Below are 23,507 nucleotides of genomic sequence, written 5' to 3'. Positions count from 1 at the left end.
ACCTAAGTAAAAGTGGTAGTATCACACTGGAGAATACTCTATTACAAGTAAAAGTTAAAATTGTTGCTGAAGTAAAAGTTTGTGAGTATAATGAAAGAAATGTAGGTAAGATTTTAAAAGTAAAAGAATTTAATCTATAAAAATCCTCACATTTAAGGAGCTGGAAAAATGGTTTTTTTTTTTTTTTTTTTTTTTATGAAATATGCCTGAAATGATCAAAACAGTTCTGTCATTCAACTAATAGATAAATCAACTAATCATGTCTGCTGTGTTTGTTGGCATATATATTGTTGGGTAGTTTAATTTCTAACAAATCATTATATTTAATAAAATCTCAATTTGTAAAAAAAAAAAAAAAAGTAACAAAAAGTGCAAAAGTCAAAAGTGACCTAAGTAGACATCTGTGTGCACATGTGTGTGAGTATGTCAGTGTGTGTGTTTGAGCCGGCGTGTGTAAAATATCTTGTTAGTGTCAACAGCCTGTTGTCCAACAGCTGCTGAAGACTTTTCATGTCTGTATCTTGTCTCTCATCCTTTTGCTCTTTTAGTTTTTTTGTTGTTGTGCTACACGTTTGTATTTTTCCCAATCTGACAGTTTCTTTTACAGAGCTGCTCCAGAAACACAGTCTGTGTTCTAATCCGCTGCTTCTCCTAATTCTCTCTCTTCAGGTGGTGTCCATGGGTCTGTACGTGGGTGAGCAGGCTTATCTGCGGAGCAGCTGGAACATTCTGGACGGCTTTCTGGTTTTTGTGTCTTTGATCGACATTGTCGTGTCCATGGCGGGTGGGGCAAAGATCCTAGGTGTGCTCAGAGTCCTCCGGCTGCTCAGAACACTGCGTCCCCTCAGGTATGGACAAAGTAGTAATTAGTACGTAATTTGCATCTGCTGATTGTCGTGTTATGTGTGGCAGCTCTGCGTCTTGTCAGACTTGTCTTGCACAGTTTTATCTTCACAAGTTTGAAATGTTCTTTAACAAAATGACTGAAGAGCAATGCTCTGTGCCCAAACAGATAAGAAATCCATTTGCAAAGTCATTTAACAATCTCGACAGCAGACAGAAAATGCAACCATAATTAATCAATTACGTCTCCTTCGATGAATGTTTTTTCCCCATGAACGGTCCAATCTTTGAGGTAATCAGTACAATTTTAAGGATGTTAGACTGGAATAAAATAACAAACACTGTATTTGTTTTTCATATATTCACTCTTCAGGGTGATTAGCAGAGCTCCAGGTCTGAAGCTGGTGGTGGAGACCCTCATCACCTCCCTAAAACCCATCGGCAACATCGTCCTCATCTGTTGTGCATTCTTCATCATCTTTGGCATCCTTGGAGTACAGGTAGGAAAAAAACAGAACAGCTGTTTTAAAGATGCACGCTGCATGCAGACATTATTTAAGCCAATATATCAAATTTGCAGAAATTGTAACCCAGTCCGTTTGAGCCCTGTGGTTTCCGGACCCTTACTATGATTTCTTTAAAAATGTAATTCTCACCAACCCTTTCCCTCTTAGCTTTGAAGCACACATGCATTTCTGTCTAAAGTAAATCTCATTGTCTTCCTACTTCTTTCATTACTGCACAACATTTTCAGCTGGTGGGATCTTTGACCAGCTCATTATTTCACTCAAGTAGCACCCTTTTGTCTCATCAGAGAAGCCTACAAAGGCTTATTTCTCTTTTTATAAGTAGTCAGACAGCATCGAAAGCTTGGTCTCATTGTTCTTCTGCTGACAGCTGTTTAAAGGCAAGTTCTTCTACTGCTTTGGGCCCGACGTCAAAAACATCACCAACAAATCTGACTGTCTGCAAGCCAACTACAAGTGGGTCCACCATAAGTACAACTTTGACAACCTGGGACAGGTTAGTGTTACATGTGTGTTATCTGAATATCTGGTGTGCATTATGTTTGTAATGGGAATGTGTAAAAAGACTTTTTTTCATGAGTCCTCCCCTTGAAAATGTTATTTTTTAATTTAAATGTCACCTAATATCTTGACTATAATAAGTTGTATCTGTGAAAAGATTGTTACGAGAAAGTTGTTTGCACAGTCTTCTAATGAAGCAGGTGATGTCTGTGCCCTTCGCTGAACTCTAAGATTCAGCTGTATGCCAGGCAAGTTATAAAAAAATCCAGTGTCACCGTGGTTCCTTCATCATTTGCATTAAGCCAGCACAATAGCACTGTGGCAAATAAACTTTTGTTCAGCAGGATAATTAACACAAATGAGCACCACGTTTATATTTTTTGTAGAGTAAATGCAATTGCCAGAGGTAAAAAGCTAATGTCTGGCTATTAACGTACCACAGAATGGTCACATGACTAAAGATCCCGACCGCAACAAGGCTATAAAGCTGTGTTCAGCTTAATGACTTACTATAGTCTAATTTAACTATTAATTTTTGTTTGCTTTTTTAAGACACATAAAGGCTTCAAAATCGAGAGTGAGGTATTTACTGAAGTATTTTATGTTGTAGAACAAAACATGAAAATGTCTTAAGATAGTGTTAACCACAGACCTTATTTCAGGCATTTAACCAAAAACCCATACAAAAAAAACCCTTCAACTTCAAGATAAGGGAACTGGGAGTGCTGAAATACTAACTCATTTTCAAGTTTTAGTTTCTGATTTTGGCTCAAATGTGTATAGCTGAATCGCTATAATATTTTTGTAGCCATCTTGATGCACACTACTCTTTCAATCGTGCACTAACTATTCTGGAGAAAGCTGAAAACAAAGTGCTCCTTGCCCCTTTTGAGAGCTTTTTTTTACCCCTAGAAAAAGAGAAGAATAGAGTATTTTTACATACATATATACTTTAAGACGGAACTGGAGGGGGACTTTAATGAATGTTTGTCCATAAAACAAGGATAAAAGTTTTTCTCTCTGTTCTTTGCCTGCTCTTGTCCAGGCTCTGATGTCCCTGTTTGTCCTCGCCTCGAAAGACGGCTGGGTCAACATCATGTACCACGGCCTGGATGCTGTGGCTGTGGACCAACAGGTACGCACGTAGAAGCTGCAAGGCAACAGGTTTTCATAAAGAAAACATTCAGGTGCAGTGTTTGCCCTCTAGAATGTAATCTGGCTAAATCTTTTTCTCCTTTCCTCTCATCTCTGTTTGTTTACTTACCCCTTCCTTTCATATCATTTTATATCAAATCACTTCGTGGCCAAACACCATTTCAACCCTCAGCCGATAACCAACAACAACCCCTGGATGCTGCTGTATTTCATCTCCTTCCTCCTCATCGTCAGCTTCTTTGTCCTCAACATGTTTGTTGGTGTGGTGGTGGAGAACTTCCACAAGTGCCGCCAGCACCAGGAGGTGGAGGAGGCCAAAAGGAGAGAGGAGAAGCGTCAGCGGCGCATGGAAAAGAAGCGCAGAAGTAAGAGAGAACAATGTCAGGAAAGGGGTAGCAAAGGGGGTGAAGGTGGAGTATGGAAGAGGCCAAAAGCTTCAATAGTAAAAAAAACAGGCACATGAACAGTTGGAGGAGACAGGAAGAGAAGTGATACAAAGGAGGGGTGGCAGTAAGAAAGAAGAGGCAGGAATAGATTTATAGAGTGACAGTGGGTACAATCAGATGAAAAATGATTACAGACACTTATAAAACATCCAGATATAATCACACAAACAATACAATGCCTGAAAACAAGAGCTTGAATAGCCCACTCTAATGCTCTGTTGGCTATGACGCATCACAAGAATCACTTTCTATTAGCATTTAGAGCTGTGATCAACACTGATGACAATTTATGCTGTAGAAGAAAGAGAGATGGAAATAGAGACCGACAGATAATAAACAAACAAACAGCAAGTGTCATAATTGCTAATGTGCTCTGCAATTTGAGAGTTCTGTTGAAAGTGATACCAGCTCGATCAAAGCTTTTTTAAATTTTGCACTTCCAAGCGCTCAGTGTGGGGCAGGTCGTCACCAGAAAAATAATCTGCTGCACATCTGATGATCTGTTGTACATTTCAGGAGTGTATTTTTCACTGCAGATAAAATACTAATACTTGTTTTTGCTTTCTGCAGCAGATCTTTTCATTTACAACACGTTTCTTTTGTATTTGTTTTGGATATTTGTTGGTTTTTAAAGTGGCAGCAGGTTTCTCCTGATGGAAATGTTTTGGGCCATAGTAGCATGTTTGTCCTTTTCAACCACCGTACACTCAAATAACAAATACAAACTGCATGCTGCTTCCTGGATGCTGTTTAATAACTTTATTTAAATATTTCTCTGCCAACAGAAGCCCAGAAGCTGCCGTACTTTGCCAGCTATGGCAACATCCGCCTGATGATCCACACACTGTGCACAAACCACTACCTGGACCTCATCATCACTTTCATCATCTGCATCAACGTCATCACCATGTCCTTAGAGCACTACAATCAACCTCATGTAAGCAACGATGTGTATTTGGTAGCTGTATAGGAAACAAATGGATGTATCATGTTCAGGGATTGCACAGGTGCAGTTGTGTATTTGCAACTGTGGATGCAAGTGAGGTGATAAATGGCAGAAGCACCTTGCATTCTTGTATTTATGTAAGTAATTACAGATTTATGCAACTTCCCCTAAAGTACCTGCTCCACAAAAAAAGATAAACTCTTACAAGCTCCATCTCTGTGGGAAGACCTTATGCTGGGTTTTAAGGTGGAGTATTAATGTCTGTCAAATCGTTGTAGCTGTTTTCCTGCACCCGACTACAGCTCTTACATAAAGCCTTCCCTTCCCCAAACAAGCAGCATCTCAAAAAGACACAGTGGTACCACTGACTGGTCAACCACCATGAAACTGTGTCCAGGCTGTGTAGTGTGTGTTGTGAGTAGCACCAGCTCATACAAAGGAGCTGTGATTGCACTGCTGATTCGGTGCGGGGTGCTGTCAGAGCGGTGTTAGCTGTACAGTACGTGTACTATCTGTCCATTCATGTGTGATGAAAAAAGCCTGATAGCTGTTTTTGTGAGGTAGAGAAAAGTGATTATCCTTGAGATACAATACCCGTTTGACCTTTGAGCAAGCTTTCCCAAACTGACCGTGCATCAGATAAATATCACAGGTCTTTGGTGTATTTGTCAGCTGTTTGTTTTGACATTTGGCAGCCTCCCACTTGTTAGAAGCTGCACCACTATTTATGAAAGGAGAAAAGCAGCCAAGCTAAATAACAGGAAACAAGACTAGAAGTTTAAGGCAATTAAAACAGAATATTTGTATACTGTGCAAACACATTTTAGCTGTAAAATGTGTTTTCTTATAGAGGGATACAATGTGTGAGTGTTTGTGTTGCTATGGATGGAAGATGCCCTGTTGTTGCCTCTGGCATGCTTGATTTTACTCTACAAACAACAGGAACAATTCCGGTTCTGCATTCCCCCTGCTGCTGATACTCCACCTTACCCCATTACACACACACACACACACGCACGCACACACACGCCCCTTTTTTTACTCTCTCTCCCCAGTCTCTGGATCTCGCCCTGAAGTACTGCAACTATTTCTTCACCTCCACATTTGTGCTGGAATCGGTACTCAAACTCATCGCCTTCGGCTTCCGCCGCTTCTTCAAAGACAGGTACAGTGTGTGTTTACGCCTTGTCCACATATGTATAACTATGATGTGAGACAGTGTGGTGTCATTGCAAACTCATGCATCTACTGTGGGATTGTTAATCTGTTGTTCAAGGGTAAGACAGTAATATAGCTGAATGATGATTTTAAATAAGCTTTTCTTTTTTTTTTTTGGCTGCATAATGAGCTTTATATTTCAAAACAGTTAGAGGTTCAATGGGCCCTATCAAAGCGGCGTGCAGCATGTCACTGCTAGTTTCAGACTGACAGTTGTCAATTTCATGGCCAGCGCCCACATTGTGTAAGTAGCACTTATGTCCATCTGTGCATCCATAAGCGTGTAGGTCTTTAAATGACTTATGGTCAGACGCATGATGGCTTATTGTTATGTCGAGGCAGCAGAAAGTGATTATGCCGTTGTCCAACCAAATCCTGGTTTATAGTCAATAATGGAGTATGTTCCTGCTATTTAAAGGGCGCATTATTCAGATAGTAAGATGGGCCTCATACGGGTTCAAAACACCCGTGCACAGATGGGTACACTCTGCTCGTTACACAAACGGGCACAGTCAGATCGGTTGGGAGTGGGTGTAATAATCCATCATTAATGAATGAAATATAAACTACATTCCCTAAGAGCAGAGCTGCTGTTTGACTTCCCATTAAGAGAGACGCTGCAAATATTAATGCATGAGGAGCAGCATAACTCCATTGATTGTTTCTGAGGCTTTAAGTTTACTTTTGTCTCCTCTGTCATGTTCAGTACTCAATACTACAAAAACGCTCCGCTGTATTTGCTGCAGCGACGTCACTGCTCTCCCTGCGTCACTCTTCACAAAAAAACTTCAGCCTCTCCAGTTTGTCAAATCCATCTTGAAAAAAACCATGAAAACTAAACAATGAAACAATGAAAACTAAAAGGATGTGAGTCAGGAGGAAGAGCGGCTCGTCCACTAATCGGAAGTTGGGGGTTCGGTTCCTGACTCCTCTACCTTGCATTTCGAAATGACCCTGAGCAAGATACTGAACCTCAAATTGCTCCCGATGGCTGTTCCATCAGTGTGTGACTGCATTTAAGTTGAGTAGCAGGTGGCACCATGTACGGCACCCTCGGTCACCAGTGTGTGAATGTGGGTGCGAATGGGTGAATGTTACATGTTGAGTTAAAAGCTTTTTGAGTGGTCGGGAGACTAGAAAGCCGTGATATAAATGTGGGTCCATTTACCATATATTCAGTGTAAAAATTAGAGCCATATTAAAGCCACTATCAGGACTCCAGGCACATGCCATAATCTGAAATAACGTAAAATATAAATAGTGCCACAATGAACAGTTATTTATTTCAAAGTGTAATGGCTGCACAAATCCTACAAAGCCTTTTGCTTTGATCATCATAAATGGAATAGAGAATAACGGCTTAACGATTTATAGAGGATTATGAAATATGTCGAAACATGTGAGCTGACTGTGAGACATTTTGTTATTAAGTTGACTGAACCGTGACAGTTATCACACATCGTCAGTTGGGTCACAGGCAACTTATTGAAATGGTCTTATTGCCACAGAAAGAAGCAAAAATGTATAGGTTATTTTAATAGCTTTTTTGGTCACCATCAGTTTTATTTGCAGTTAATAAAGCTTTTAAACAGATATGACAATACTTTTTAATGTAATAATCTCTTGGGTGACCTGCAGCAGCATTTCATTTATCAAAACTAAATTTTGTTATTTAGATATCTGCATGTGATACTGCTCCAATTTCCATCTCTCTATCTTACTGTACTTACCTTTGTTTGACCTCCATGGGAAACACACCTCTGTGCTGCTCTGTTCACTCCCACATTCATTCACTCCCAGCCCACAATAATTGATTTGTCACTCACCCAAATGTGCACGGCGATGACACTGATGTCTTATTCTTTTCAGGGATATGGCGACTAATTAAAGGCAGAAGCAGATTCGGGAGCTTATATTACACTGATGATGGTTTAATGTCGTTGACCTATTTTAGTTTGTGACGAGAAAGAGGAGCGAGAAAGGTGCCAGAGGGAGAGAGAGAGAAATTGGGAAGAGACAGATAATATACAGAAGGTGAAGCGGGAGTGATCAAAGACAAAAAAAGGAGGAGGACAAATGAGTGATGAAACGGGAAAAGAGATGGGCGGATATGGAAAGAATTTATCACACGGTTATCAGCTGGCACTTTGTCTCTTTTTATGTAGTGTCAGCAACAGCCATGAGCAGTCGTTGTGCATAGTGTGATTTATAGGCTGGGGTGACTCTCAGGCCAGCTTTAGAACTGGGTCAATGGAGTAGAAGGTAAAACACAAACACACTGCCAAATGTGCCAACAAATGAACATCTAAACACCAGTAAATTGGCCTTCTTTCTTTCAAGAACAAAAGAAAAATGCCTTGAGCAATTTTTCATGAAATGACACAAAAATTGGTAAACAAAAGAAAAATGCCTTGAGCAATTTTTCATGAAATGACACAAAAATTGGTAAAAATTGTAAATGTTACCAATAGTTTCCTTAAAACTAGTAAAGTAAAAAACAAGAAAAAAAAAGGACATTATCTGGGAAAAAAACTTTGGGGGGGGGGGGTATTTTTCCCTAGTTTTTTGAAAATGTCCAATAATTTTATCCTTTTCTATCCTTCCTTTTTCGGAGTATTTTTCTTGTCCTAATTTTGTATATATGTTGTGTATATATTTAATTATTTTAATTATAAATATTGCTTTTCCTCACCTTTTCCTTCTTTTTTCCCTCGACATTTTTCCCTAGCTTTTTAAAAAATAGTTTTTAAATCCACTATTTTTTTGAGAATTTTGTGACATGTCTTGCCAAGTTTTTTTTTCTCTTTTTTTGTTGTATTCAAAATATATCAAACTGATTTGTGTGGAATGTAAAGGTTCAAAAGCTTTATGAAAAGCACCAGAAAGCTGATTTCGATCCAGGTTTCAAAGGGTTAAAAAGTTCTGAGGCTGAAAGTGAAGGTGATAATGGAAGTCCAACACATTTTGTTCAGCCTTTTGAAGAGTAACAGGTGCATTATTACCAGGTGCACTAGATTATCTTGCTGACTTTGATGAGGTGATTAAGGAATTTGTGAATATGATCAAAGGCAGCTGTCGTTCTCGTGGTAAAGGGCTGTATGGCTGCAACCATAGAGGATGATGCACCTTCTTTTGCCATTGGAAAAGGTGGGTAAACGTGTAAAAAGAACCACAGTGAGCCAGGCTCTGAGAACAGAGGGAAACATGATCATGTGCATGGTGATAATGAGTCATGGGCGGCAGTTGATACACTGTTGTTGTTGGCATTTTAAATGAGAGAGTTTGGCAAGCATTCTGACAAATGAATTGGCAATGCCAAGTGTTGTAGCACTCTGTCTGCCTTGCCTCACCACCTTGATGATTTTACAAAAGATGTGTATTGACTGTGTTCCAAAAAGTCTTAAGATAAATGAGGACAACAGCAGTACCTCCTGAGGCAAATACATGAGGCAATAAAGGACAAACATCTGGAGAAGCTTGTAAAAGTGATGTATTTACATCAGGTCGCCTGTCTTTAAAGGGACAGTTCACCCCAAAATCAAAGATTTATATTTTTCCTCTCAGCTGTATTGCTGTATATCGTTTTGGTGGTAGTTAGTGAGTGTTTGCGATATTGGCCGTAGAGATGTCTACCTTCTATCCAATGTGATGGCACCTGGTTTGACATGATCAAAGTGCCATAGAAGTACATTTAAAAATTTCAATAGTGATATCTCTTTTCAGAAACGATGACCCAGTTACTTAAGTTACTAGAGATTAAGATGATCTTGTGTAGGAACTTCTTTCTTTCAATTCTATCACAGTACCATCTACTCATGGAGGAGAGGCCCATGCTCATGACAGCACAATAAGTAAACATTGATGGTGACGTCCTCAGCTTAGCTGTAACATTAGCTCGCTCAGTGGTACTAGGTGAGCTTGCAGTTGGTACGAATTTTTACTTTTGCATTGATATGGTTGCCGGGTGGAGTTTAGTAGAAAGAAAATACATAAAACCGCTCGCAACAAGGTCTGCAGATTTTTTTTTTTATGCTTTTAGCACCACAAGTCAAGTGTCATCTAGTTCCTTTACATTGGAAAGAAGGAAGACATCTCTACAGCCAATATCTCTAACACTCTGCAACACACACCTAAACAATCTAGACTGACAAAGTAGCTCAGCAGGTAAGAGGAAAATTTTTTGATTTGGCTATGAAATGTCCCTTTAATTTTACTTGCCGCATTGATTACGATGGCTTCAAAGTCCTTGATTCCCTACCATATTTATCTGATTTGGATTCATCTGTTTCCCATCTGTCTCTATAAGCCTTAAAAAGAAATTGTCAGACAAGCATTTTGCTGCAAATGTTGGATTTATTTTGGGGTTATACTGTGTAGATCTTAAAAGGAGAGTATTGAAAGATAACTGATGATTAATACTTACATATTAACGTCTTGAGTGTATGACTGATATTCTGTAACTGTTGCGTCACCATTTTCTTAACATGTTTGCAAAAAAACTTGCCAGAATGCCATTTCATTTGTGTTTACAGTATATTCGCTTTGTGTGCATGTCTGGTGCAATGCCTTTGTGCGCTCCCTTCATCACATGAGTGTGTGTGTGGGTGTGTGTGTGTGTGTGCTAGATGGAACCAGTTGGACCTCGCTATTGTGCTTCTGTCAGTGATGGGCATCACCCTGGAGGAGATCGAGATCAGTGCTGCCCTTCCCATCAACCCCACTATCATCAGGATCATGAGAGTACTGAGGATAGCACGAGGTACACGCACTACACGTGTGAAATACACACAGACACAAATACCATCCCAGCTGCACTTCCTGTAAATCCTTTCAGTGAAATAGAGCATTCATTTGGTCTTGGTGCTGATGTTTTACAATATAACTGTTAAAAGTGTAAATGTTTACAGGTCAGTAAGCTGTAGCATAGCAGCTAAAGTCTAAAGGGCTGTTTTTGTGTGTGCACCCGCGTGTGTGTGTGTAAATTAAGAACTGACCTTTCCACGGTTAAATGTTTCCCATTTAGCCTCTAATTGAACCAGAGGGATTTCCCTCTAAATGCCCACACTTAAAGTCTCTCCGTCTCTCTCTCACACGCACAGTGCTGAAGCTGCTGAAGATGGCGACAGGAATGAGAGCCCTGCTGGATACGGTGGTCCAAGCCCTGCCTCAGGTACAAAGCACACTCACACAAACACTAAGACACTTCCTCTCTCTCACACACTCCCAGAGAGAGATTTGGCAACTCTCAGTCAATATTCAGAGTAGCACAAGCCCCCCCCCGCCCCACCCCTTCTCTTTCTCTGTTGGCCTGTAGGCAACTCTAATAGATGACTCATTCATGCCACAGACTGGTAGACTGACACATACACACACGCACACACACACACACACACACACATTGTCTTGTTTTCACTTTCAGCACCATGGAGAGTACCCAGACTCCCACTGCGGCCGCAGTGTGCTAGAAACAGTGGGGGCTTCTTAAACCAGTCTGTAGTTCATTTGGTGGTGAGATGTCCACAGAGTCCGGCAGTTTCTAGGCCGTCCCAGTGTCAAATCAGTCCAGTGCACTGAAAGTTCAATTCTCAGGAAAATTCCCAGAATGCATCTTTGCTCTATTTTCTCACTGACTGACTGTTTGCTTTGTAGCATATTATAAGTCCGATATAAAACAGGAGACAACAGAACAAATGTAAAGTCCTGTTATGTGCAGTACTGTGCAAAAGTCCACCATAGATATGTTGTTTTAGCAAATTGGTTATAAAGATATACATGTATTTATTTCTCAATCTCTTCATTAATATACAGAGATACAGAGAACATGTACAATGCATTAAAACAACAAAAAATTAGTCACAGCAAAATGGCTCCTTCAGACTGAAGTCAATATTTAGTGTGAAACAATGAATCTTACAACCATAACAACAAGTAGCTTTAACTGAAACTGCTTTATTTAGTGTTTTTACCAGTTTAAATCAGCAAGTCCATTGTTTTGGAAAGGAAGTGACCTCTAGTTTTCCCTTAGGGTCTAAGGACAGATGGATGTTGTTCGCTGTACAGCCCTCTGAGGCAAACTGTGTTTTGTGATAATGGGCTTTATAAATAAAATTGAACATTGAATTTGAAATACTTTACACTCAGAAGTTTCAGGTGGTTGCAATGTGCAGCTCACACCGCTAGATGCCATTTAATTCAACAAACTGCTCCTTTCAAATGATGAAATTTTAGGATTACGCTTCTTTGCTTTTTTACTGAGTTAGCTGCAAAGATTGATACCATCCGCATGTCTATGCAGAGACAGCAGCCAGTTAGCTTAGCTTAGCTGGCATGGTTCTGTCCAAATTTAACAAAATCTGCCTACCCGCACCTCTATACATCATGTCTTAGCATCTTATAACTTTTTGTTTTAATGTTAATCGATCCTTCTAAACAAATTGTGTTAGGTGCAGAGAAAGGTGTACGTCCTCATGTATGGACATGCAGACACGCAGTCACACACAAGCACACAGTGTGACCCGTTGACCATCAAAAGTAAGACGAAGCAAACAGAGGGAAGCAGGTGGTGTGGTGAAAGGAGGGCAGGCGGAGGTGAGGGAGAACAGATTCCTTGTCTTTCTTTTCTATTGATCCCCCTCTCATTAACACTGAGCCCTTTGCTCTATCCCAAGGGCACCAGGGGAGGTAATTAAAACTCGGGCTAATTAAACATTTCCAGGAGGTCTCTCTTTGTGTGTATGGGTGTGTGCGCATATTTAGGTGCTGAGAGGGTGAGAGCGAAAGCGTTACACCTGGTGAGAGATTAACCTCAGGTGATATTACACTATATATTACTGTGAAAATGAAATGGCGAGCTGCCAAAATTTCTTCATTTCATCGCATAGGATATTGAAGACAGTATTGACATTTCAACAAAGGCTCCAGCATACAGCTGAACAAAGGGAACACACTGCTACTGGAAGAAGAAGCTGAGAAATATGAATAATGCCGTCGTGGCACATGGGAACAGACGTCTGAAGGAATAATAATGCATGAGATTACACATGATATGAATGCTTCACAAGTTCCACAAGCAGTTTATAGATTTAATAGGCCGTGACATGACATGGAGATGTAATGAGGGATCCATACACTTACACTACATGGATGAGTAAGCATAATAGCTCAACTGACATGTTTGGAAAAATGCATTTTCATTACTTGTCTTTGCAAAGACGCAGCAAGACAAAGTCATTTTACCCGCACGCGTCCTCCATTATCCTCTCCTCCCCGACTGATGCGAAATGGCTGCGACACGCCAATTACTAATGCTAATAGCCGAAATCATGTTGGTACTAAAGCCGAGTCAGTTGCTTCATGCCTGCTCTGGGAGTGGCTGAGAAACCTCAGGAACAGCCTTAAGCAGATGTGGACGCCATGTGAAATGCCATTTTTGCTCAGGAAGGTGTCAGAGCTGTCCCCTGTGAAACCATTTATATTTGGCTTTAAAACAATGGACATAATGTTGATCTCTGTCCTTTTCTCATATTAAATCTTCATGCAACACTAGCTCAAATAAATATTAAAGCTCATGTTTATTTTTTTGCCAGTATAGGAAACTATTGTTAATAAATCTGCAGTAAATCCCTCCAAGTAAAACATCTCAAAAGTCCCTAATCCCACATGGATGCAGGCCATTATGAAGCACAGATTGTTAAGTACACCAGGCAGGATAGCACTAACTTGGAGATGTACTTGAGGCAAACACCACAACATTTGCATTTAGAAATATTACAGCACTCCAACTTAAAGGTTGTGTGGCAATTACCTCCATTACTTTCAGTCCAAAGGGGCTCATCAGACTATGCTGCATGTAATGGAGCATATTTGTCAAAAGTAAACTTTAATGTTTTTAGATTGTACTTTCTGCTAAACATTTCTGTTGTGTAATATGCATGTAAATGTTTTATTCTTTTTCCACCACCTCCTACAGCTCTCTCATTAAGTGTATAGTTGATCAGATGAATTATAATAGGACCCTTATGTTAAATAAGCATTGTGTAAGATTTTAGGGGATCTGGTGCCATTTAGCTGTTAGGATTGTGGATTGCAGCCAGCTGAAACTTCTCTGGGTTACAATCCTTCAGTGTTTATTGTTAAGGAGTTGTTTTTTTTACTGGAAGCCAAATTATCCATAGAGGTCTCTCTCTCTCCAAATCAAATGGATCGTGTAATTTAAGCTGGTAAAAATGTAAGAGCACAGAATAAATCAGTTGTACTCACAGGACTACTCACTGGTAAATCAGTTTAATTCAAATAAATGATAAGCACATGTTATTTTGAACTAAAATATTTGCCATTATTTATTTAAAAACAGAAGGTAATATTGTATTTATTGTTTCTACGGTAAAGTGTACCCTTTTTTATAATGAAACACCCCCTCTCTCCTGAAAAATTATTTTTCATTATATAACTAAAGAAGATTTGGGGAGGGCCCCTTAACTGGATCTTTTCAGGGGCCCAGCCATTTCTGGTAGATGGCCCGCAACAACTAGACATCATTATAGCGCTGCCTGTTACAATCTGAGCCAGAAAACGTCCACCTAAAATATCTCAAAATAATTAATTTTAATGCATTTTATTTGCTTTGCATCTTATGTGCAGTCTCTTTACAACAAGCTTTGTCACTGTTGTGATGTTGATGCATTGGTCCTAGAACAAACCCTACAACACAAACAGCAGATTTAGAGCATCTTTTTCCTAAAAAACAGGTGGAGTGATCTAAACCTCTCTTTGGAACACATGCCATATAATTATAGCAACTATTTGTCAGTGCATTTGCTCGTTCCCAGTGGAGCAGTGTTGTTAGCAGAGTGCTAAAGACAGTGAATAGTAGACTGGGTTTTGTATCCCTGTAATGGGATTAGATTTTGCCCTGAGTGTTTACCATGCAACATCATCATCATCATTAAGTTGCGGTAACAGAAGGCTGTTTTGCCGTGGAATTGAGCCAAGTCCCAAACTCAAAAAAATCACAGCAGCATCAGGGGGTTCAGTTGTTTTAGAGGAAGTTGTGCAATGGTTTGCAGAACTAAGCAGGGTATGTGAGCAGCATGCTTAAAATAAGTTGAAGTCCCATGTGACATTTTTAATACAAATCCTGTACACCTTGTATATGAACTCCTGCTTATTTGTTCAGAAGCAGTGTTTTAAGACCCAGTGAAATGAAAAATACATTTTCCAGTATTAATCCTATGTCCCTGTGTTGATGTTTCATTTATTTCTTGTTATATACAGTAAATGTGGCGTCCGAACCCCTTTCTTTTTTGTTACTGTAGAATTGTTTCAAATGTTTGATGACGCACGGTGTGATGCTGCACTCAGGAAGGTTTACACAAGTTCATCTAATCAAACAAGACTTTGTGCAACTGACTTAGATTGAACATGCCCAAAGTGAGGGAGGTGTGTGAAGCCAACAGCGTTCTGTAGCTCCATTTGCACTAAACTTAAAGCCCACCCACCTTTTATTGGTCCAATCAAGTATGAACTATTTTATTTAAATTCCTCTTATAACAGTACACCATTCATTAGTAATATAACGTGGTTGCAAGGCAAGATAGTCCACGCTGATTTATTGCAGATCCCCTTAGCAATGAATTTGTGATGTTTTAGTAGAGCATAAACCCAGCCATAACGCTTTTCAGGTGGTACTTTGTTGTTGCAAATGTTAGAATGCTGTCAAATGGTTTTTAACATGTGCATGTTAAGATGTTCTCCTGTCTGTCTGTCTGTCTGTCTGTCTGTCTGTCTGTCTGTCTGTGTCTGTGTGTCTGTGTTTTTTTGTGTATGTGTGTGCGTGTTACAGGTGGGTAACCTGGGCCTGCTCTTTATGCTGCTGTTTTTCATCTACGCCGCCTTAGGAGTAGAGCTATTTGGAGAACTTGGTGAGTGTTCAATGAAATCCAGTCGTTTTTTAGTCATGCACTTTAAATATACCGCCACACATTTCGAGTGGGTCATAAGTGATGACTGGGAGGGATTACTTCTGTATGAGTTGAAAAATTGTTTTAAAGGGAAAGTCCTGAATAGTATACCTTTAACCCTCTAAACCTGAGATAGCTGCCTTGATTTCTTTCAAAAACACTGGAAGAAGGCAATGAGCTACTTAACAAGAAATGGCTCAAACATAAGTAAGAGATCAGTAAAAAGTTACAAGAAAACAGTCTAGAAAAAAAAGCAAAAAACTTGCAAGAAATTACTAAAAAGAAGCCAAAAAAAGAAAAAAAAAAAACTGCCTTAAAAAGTGCTAAAAAAAAAAATAAATAAATATTTTTTTCCTGTAACTTAGTTTTAGATATATATTTACAAGAATTATATTTTTCTGGATATCTGGATATAGATAATGCCACCCCAATTTTTCACCTTTTACTACATTTTTGCAGTTTGTGGGACATTTCTTGCCAAGTTCTTCATTATATTTTTCTGATGTTTTGGAAAGAAATCAAACCAATTTCCTCAGGCTTCAAAGGTTTAAATGCATGTAAAAGGTGTCTGAGTGTAGCACAAGAAAATTGATCGAGGTGTTAAAGGGTTAAGCAAGTTATAGAGAGTAACAAACTGTTTGTTATTTTTCAACTTCAGATCTTTAAAGAGAATCGATGTCGTCATTCCACTGTCCTACAAGTTACATTTGCGATTGGCACCAGTTACAGTAAAAACGATCACATTTGTTGACACTTTGATGATGGATTGATTACTTACTGTAAAAATGCTATTTGGATATCGTGGCCAATGTAATGGGACAAATGATCAAACAAGTGTGATTTTTCTCAAAAACATGGGGAAAAAGGTAATTAGCAACTTAGTAAGAAATGTTCCACAAATTGCAAGAAATTAGAAAATTTTGAAAATTACTAAAAAAAAAAACTGGGGAAAATGTCTAGTGAGAAAAGAAAAAACTAGATAAAGAAATTTATTTATAATTCTAAAAATGATATATGTAAAATTATGTTACAGGATTATTTCTTCTTTCATTGCTCATTTCCTTCTTCCCATGTTTTTGAAATCAAGCCAGTTTGCTCAGGTTTCAAAGAGTTAAAAGCAGTTTTGGATAGTTTTTTTTCTTACAGTTGATGGGTAACCATTACCTTTTCTATTTTTCAGTGCTGTTGTTATTGTAGGTACCCAACGCATGAATCTACCCTGTCGTGTTAATCCTGTCATCGCAACCAATGTATTACCCTGTCTTATCTAGTCTCACCTGTCATGCCTTGCTTCACTGAATTAAAGTAAAGAAGAAATGTGTATTATCTGGTACCAAAATATGCACCATTATTTAATGGGTAATGTACATAAGCTCTTCCACCAGTTGGTTTAATCCTTTGATCACACATATAAGGTACGGTGCAATGGTGTGGAGATGAAAGGATTATGCTCTAGATGAACAGCACATTGTCCACACATTGTCACTATAGGTGTAAGGCGATTAAAATTCAACATATGTCAGTGTCTGTCCCAGTGGCTAAGTAAAACACTCATTATAGTAAAGTCAGCTCGTGCACATGAAAGCATGAGGACTTGTATTAACTTTATTATGAAAATCCCCTTATTTCCTCTCCATTCTTTATTCCTTTTCATCAGCTCTCTCCCCTGCACTCCAACAGCCATTAGGGAATCAACCCACTCTCCCGTATTCTGATACATAAGTACTGTCCTAAAATACCCACATTGAAGTTGGAAGATACGTCTTCGGAACTGTCACATTTCCCTTGTGTGCTGCAGCTGCAGCCCGTGGCAACATTGCTTCCTATTGAAGCTTGGCAGGAGAAAAGATTAGTGGCAAATGCAAGTGTCTCTTTCTTGAGGCCATTCCAGAGATTATCTTGGGATATAAGCTCAAAGACAAATAGAGTGTTTGGTCACATTGCCGCTGATTTGATAACGGACTGTGTCTACACTGAGTTGCCTTGTTTGGACAGTCATCCAGGCAGCTTAGCGACAGAAATGGCGCATGCCTCTGCAGTTTTTGGGGGCAGTGACGTGTTAAGTGTTGTGTTCAAATTCACAAGTCTCTTCTTCTTTTGTTGTCCCTGCATCCTTCCTGTTCCATTTCTCTTTATTCTCTCACCTCTTTCTTATCCTGATTGCTTTTCCTCTTCCTCCTCCATTTGCCCATCTCACTCTTTTATCCACAGTTTGCAATGAAGACTACCCATGTGAGGGAATGAGTCGTCACGCTACCTTTGAGAACTTTGGCATGGCCTTCCTTACCTTGTTTCAAGTCTCCACGGGCGACAACTGGAATGGCATCATGAAGGTGCAAAGTTACATTCAAATCCAAGCGTATAAAGTCAGGCTGTTGTCAACCAAAGAAACTCTTGGTGGACTATACAGGGTTCCCACAGTCATGGAAAACCTGAAAAAGTTATGCAATTTCACAGTCTAACTTTCCAGGCCTGAAAAAGTCATGTAATTCGTAAAAAAAATGTTGAAAGTTTTTAAAAAGTCTTGGAATTGAAATTAGTTGTTACAGTAATCTTTTGTAATTAATCTTGAAAGCCAGTGGCGCACCAATACAAGTGCTTTTAGAGCCATTGTTCAGTAAAGGGCAATATATTGGCTGTACCCAGAGATGGAAAAAAATGAAGTGAATATAAACCTTATTAACTCTTAGAGGTTGGAAAAGGTTGCTGTTAAATTTTTGTTTAATTAACATTCTGAGAAAAGAATACTATACAGTTTTGTTTGTGCTGTATATTTTGAATGGTCACGGAACTTTTAATTATGGGTCCTTGAAAAGTCAAGGAAAAGTTCTGAAATCTTGTCCGTGAAAAAATGTGGGAACCTTGACTATAATTGTATATACTCTTAAACCAATTGATTGGTTGATTGGGGAAGAAATCTGCGCATTATCTCTAGATTAACTGAATTAGCCACAGAGTAGCTCGTAGCATTGTGTGTCCACCAAAGCGTCAGGTTCCTGAGGCCAGTATATTATTTCAGTTTTTTTGCAATGGGAGCACAGTGTATGTACTTTATGCTACATACATCAGCATGATGAGGCCATGAGCATCTATTCTACACTAAGCGTTGCACTTCTGGCAACAAAGAATTTGGTCTGACGAAAAGTGTATTAACAAACTAATCAGGCGTGTGACCAGAATGTGTCAGCCCTACTACAAAAGCCTATGGTACACAGGCTAGTAAACAAACTTCATACAAATTCCTTTATGTGTTTGTTTTAAATAAGAAATACAGAATGTGAGAAAACTGTAAAGAAATTATTTGAGAGAAGAGATAAACTCCTGCTTTATATCTCATATTCATCCTATCTTCCACTCTAGTGATGCTCACTGATGAAAAAAGGGAATGTGCTTGCTCAGCACTGCGAGCACAGATTTCCTTACTGATGGGCAGGGGAGTGACTGTGCCTCATTGCACATGCACACAAAACACCAATTTTCCCTAAACACACATCTACTACCACAGGCAGCTATCACCACTCCTCCACACACCTAGGCTGCGAGGGGAATAGAGATTATGCAAGAGCATGTCGGGTGTGGACCATTAAACATACGCCGGATACAAGTCGCGTGGATGGTAGCGGGCCATGAAGCAAACCAGCGGGCCACAGATGCTACCTCTCAGAGTAAATCTCTGTCATTTTAGCTTTCAAATTACTACCTGGGCTGTGAAACAAGTAGACCTACTTTGGTTTAGTAAGGAGCAGGTGAGGCAGAGTGGTAATTAGTCATGCAGTGACGATATGGGAGAGAGAAAATAATGAGAAAGAGGTAGTGGGGAGAAAAGGAGGCACCAGTGAACTGTTATAAGAGGGAGGACGAGAGGATGGGAAGAGGGTTAAAAGAGCTGACCGGTTATTATGCATTCTTTCCTCTAGAGGGTAATTTACGCAAAAATGAAAAAAAGGGGGAGGTAGAGCAGCACGAAGGAGAGTGAGAGCAAATGGAGCTTTGGATGAACAAAAATATGTACAGAAATATGACGGAAAAGGAGTGAAGGCGGGAAAGGGAGATGTTGTGTGAAGGAGCAAAGTGTGTAAATGTCACGCCAAATTAGACAGAAAAGACCAGCTTCAGCTCAGAGGGCTAAAATTGTTATGTGTGGTCACAGCCTGGGTGAGATATGTGTACCTCCTCCAGAAAACACTTGTCAGTTTGGTTCTGCTTTGACTGAACTCCACTGAGTGCATGTTAACCAAAGTGGAAAACTACGAGAATAATGCTACAGTGGAAGGAAAAAAAGATGCTCCCATTGCAAAGAGGCAAAACAATTAAGTGTATGATGACTACACAAGTTGTCATGAATACAAAGAACCTTGTAAACATGAGTTAGATGTATTATATTACCTAAACTGTACTTAATGTTTTTAATGTAAATCCTAATCTTGATTCAAAGGTGGGCATTCAGATCATAACTTCTCGGCATCAATATTGCAATCTTGCTGCCCTATTCGATATCGTAAATGTTAAAGAAATTCTTAATTCCCGAAATGACCATTTGTATGGCAATTACTCTCCCCATGCCCACGTTACCTTGATTTCGTAAGGAAAACTATTTGAGGCAAATGCTAAGTACTTCCCAACACTGACTGAACTGATTGTTGATTGGTCGATAAAAACAGCATTTTTACCTGGCTGAGCACAGGAGCTGTTGTTTTTCCGCCTCAGTCAGTTGGTTTGTTTGTGTTATTGTGTGACTTTGGTGTTCAAAGGCTTAGTTCATATTTAGCAAAGTCGCACAATAACACAAACTAACTGAGCCTGGACCAGCAGCTTCCATGTTCAGTGAGATAAAATTGCTGTTTTTGTTAATGAAGTCTGGCCTTGATGAGAGTAACAACAAGGGATATCTGTTTGGAAAATACTGAGCATACAACTGAATAAATGAGACTTGGATTATCATCTACAAGTTGTATAAGACTTTGTAAAGGGATGCTTTGATGTAGTTTTGCTGTTGCCAAATGCGGACCCCATTTACTTCAATTTATCAAGAAGTTTTTGGATTCTTCAATCACCAAATTCAACATAACTCAGGCTGAGTCATGATACCTGAATTGTCATTTGGGGTTAAGGTGATCATGTAATTTTGTCCATTTCCTGTATCTTTACAAAGCTTATTTCAAACAATGTTGTATTCTGGATGGCACACCTGTTTTGTCTCTTGGACTGTCCCCTTTTAAACAGCCATTCTTCATGTACTCCTAACCAACCCTGTCCTAACCATTTTTCCTCATCCTCTGTCTTTATGACACCAGGACACATTGCGGGAGTGCCCACCAGACAATGGCATTGAGGCGGACTATGCCTGCAATCCCAGCCTTCAGTTTATCTCGCCCATGTACTTTGTCTCCTTCGTGCTCACCGCCCAGTTCGTGCTCATCAATGTGGTGGTGGCCGTGCTGATGAAGCACCTGGACGACTCCAACAAGGAGGCCCAAGAGGAGGCGGAGATGGATGCAGAAATTGAGCTGGAGCTGGCCCAGGGCACCCTCTGTTGCATGGGCGCCCCCAGCTGCGGGGGTGGGAGGGTGGAGAAAGGACTAGTTACTACTGGATCCGGAGGCACGGCAGGGGGAAAGGATAGAGGATGTGCGAGTGGAGAGAGGGGAGAAGGAGTAAGGAGGATTCGACATTCAGCAGGGAGTGGACACCCAGGAGCGTACAACTCCCATGACTCCAGCCGGACCCTGTACTCACCAGCACAAGTGAGTATCTGTGTGTGTGACAGAGTGCAAGTATTCTCACGTTTGTTTCCTGATAGTGCGAAGGCCGTGTTTGTACGTGTGGCGTTTGTGTGTGTCTGTGTGGGTGGGAGTGTGTATGTGTGTCTGCAAGTAAGGGTTGTCCCGATTTTTTTAAAATTTTGAGGCTTTTCTTGTAACAATGAGACAAATCAACAAAAGCAGTCAAGTAACAGGCAAACTCAGACGTGCAGAAGAAAAATAAATACAATAATAATGTAAGGCTACCCGTTGTACAAGGTGCTTAAGAGTGCTATGGATTAGACCTCAAGTGAGGCCCATGAGAAATTAGCTAGGTGAGTTACTCATCCTCCCTCGGCCTTGTCTCGATAAGCAAGAAATTGTTCCCAGATGGAATTTTTTAATTGAATTCGTTCTCAAGAACCTGAGCGTTTCCATCTGAATGACTGAAATCATGTCAGCCAACCATCTCTGGAAGGAAGATGGAGAGGGCAATATCCACTCCTTCAAAATGAGTCTTTAGCGACAGTCATCCCCAACAGCATCAAGGGCTGTTGCATGTCTCAAGGAAAGCAAAGTGTGGATTGGTAGCAGCCGAAGACGGTGAGTCCAGCTTGCATTCGGATGGTGCTTTTATAGGCCTTTGAGTACCAGTAAAATTTTTGGGCCAGAATCCAGTAAATTAAGGACAGAGCCATAACGTGTGAGACAAATCGTCCCCTGTTTCTTGATATCTGTCACACAGTAGTGAGACAGAAGGATAAATCCTGTGCAATAATGAAGATGGTGGACAACTTTGACCTGGATCAACTGGTGTCTACTGTCAGCAGAGCAGGACTGTATTAAGACTTAGATCTATTTCTGATCCCTTTCTTAAAGACTTATACCCCAGATGTGGGCCAGCTGTAGCTCAGCTGTAATGCCTCACTGCAGTCCTGTAAAATAGTGACGTTAAATGGAATAGTGTAATGCATTTTCAGGGAGTGACGTCAACAGTGGTCTGGCAGTTTCTGCAAAAATTACAGCCAGCAAGGTACTGAAGTGAATAAATCAACCCCAACCATGTGACTGATTTAGCTTAATTTTCCAGGTGATAATGACTATTTTGTTGGCAATGGCAAGAGGCATTGCCTAAATACATTGCATTGTCCACTTTTACAGTCTTTTCTCCAACAACATTACGTGACAGTTGAGCAGCCACCCATGTCAACATTAGTTTGACCTTGATTCAGGTTTTTAATTGTGATGAACTTTAATTTTATAGCTCTACTGGCTGAATGTACTGGTATTCATATGTTGATGTGTGCTTGTAGGTTTGTTTTTTAATAATTGTCAGTGTGAAAGAGACTATGTAATGATGTTGCATGTAGATTAATGCTTTTAGTGTCTGGTTATTGTTCTGCCCAGGGACCACAGATGGAAATTAGCTAATAGCTAAATCTGGCTCAAATTATCTCTTCTCATTATTAAGAATTATTTTTTTTAAGCATGGACCTTTTTTAATAAAGACTAATAATAATGCAAAACACTGTAGGAGAATATACACCATTCAGTAGGAAATTATGTAAAGTGTTTTGCGTGCCAGATTTTCTTAATGCAGTGAATTTGCTTTTAAATATACAATATATAAACAAACAAGTTGATGTAATAATTGCTTTAACAATTTAAATGCAAGCCTTGTGCAATTTGCAGCTGTACAGATTAGAAAAATAACAGTTTTGATCAGACACAGTATCAGGAGGTACTGGACAATAAACAGTTTGGATCAGTATCTGGGAAAAACCATAATGGAGATATCACTACATTTGAGTGTTCATTTCTTCTTTTCTGGCTGCCTGCCTCTTTACACAGTATCAATGCGTTAGTTCATGCAGAGAAAATTACACATTCAGTTCACAAAGTGGAAGAACACAAAAGAGGTAAACAATACAGCGTAATTTCTGCATAGTGTTGAATGGTGCTGACATGGGAGAGAGTAGAGAATCATTGCTCTATTTTTGTGAAATTGACTGACAGCCACAATACGTGATTACACTCAGTGTTTTTACCAATCCCTTTGTATAATTTGTGTGTACTTTTGTTCATTTTTCTTTTACAGGTTGTGTGAGAAGGAAGGGAGGGCGAGAAAGGTTAAACATTTACACAAAGAGAAGGAATAAAAAGGAAAGGCA

The 23,507-nt window shown here is 39.7% G+C and overlaps 1 protein-coding gene across 1 annotated transcript in view; it reads left to right on the top strand.

The window, feature by feature from the left end:
* The window catches only part of LOC121956285 (voltage-dependent T-type calcium channel subunit alpha-1I-like), a 147,677-nt gene that overhangs the window by 106,802 nt on the left and 17,368 nt on the right, over nt 1-23,507 (top strand). Inside the window, 12 exon segments of the mRNA XM_042504425.1 lie at nt 670-848; nt 1,217-1,343; nt 1,741-1,866; nt 2,917-3,006; nt 3,199-3,391; nt 4,258-4,409; nt 5,474-5,583; nt 10,262-10,395; nt 10,736-10,806; nt 15,478-15,556; nt 17,807-17,928; nt 20,890-21,339. Of these exon segments, the coding sequence (XP_042360359.1) occupies nt 670-848; nt 1,217-1,343; nt 1,741-1,866; nt 2,917-3,006; nt 3,199-3,391; nt 4,258-4,409; nt 5,474-5,583; nt 10,262-10,395; nt 10,736-10,806; nt 15,478-15,556; nt 17,807-17,928; nt 20,890-21,339 (1,833 nt within the window).

This window comes from Plectropomus leopardus, chromosome 17 (genome assembly GCF_008729295.1).
Source record: "Plectropomus leopardus isolate mb chromosome 17, YSFRI_Pleo_2.0, whole genome shotgun sequence".
In the NCBI taxonomy this organism is placed as follows: Eukaryota; Metazoa; Chordata; class Actinopteri; order Perciformes; family Serranidae; genus Plectropomus; species Plectropomus leopardus.
This window is presented reverse-complemented; position numbering and strand designations above follow the sequence as displayed.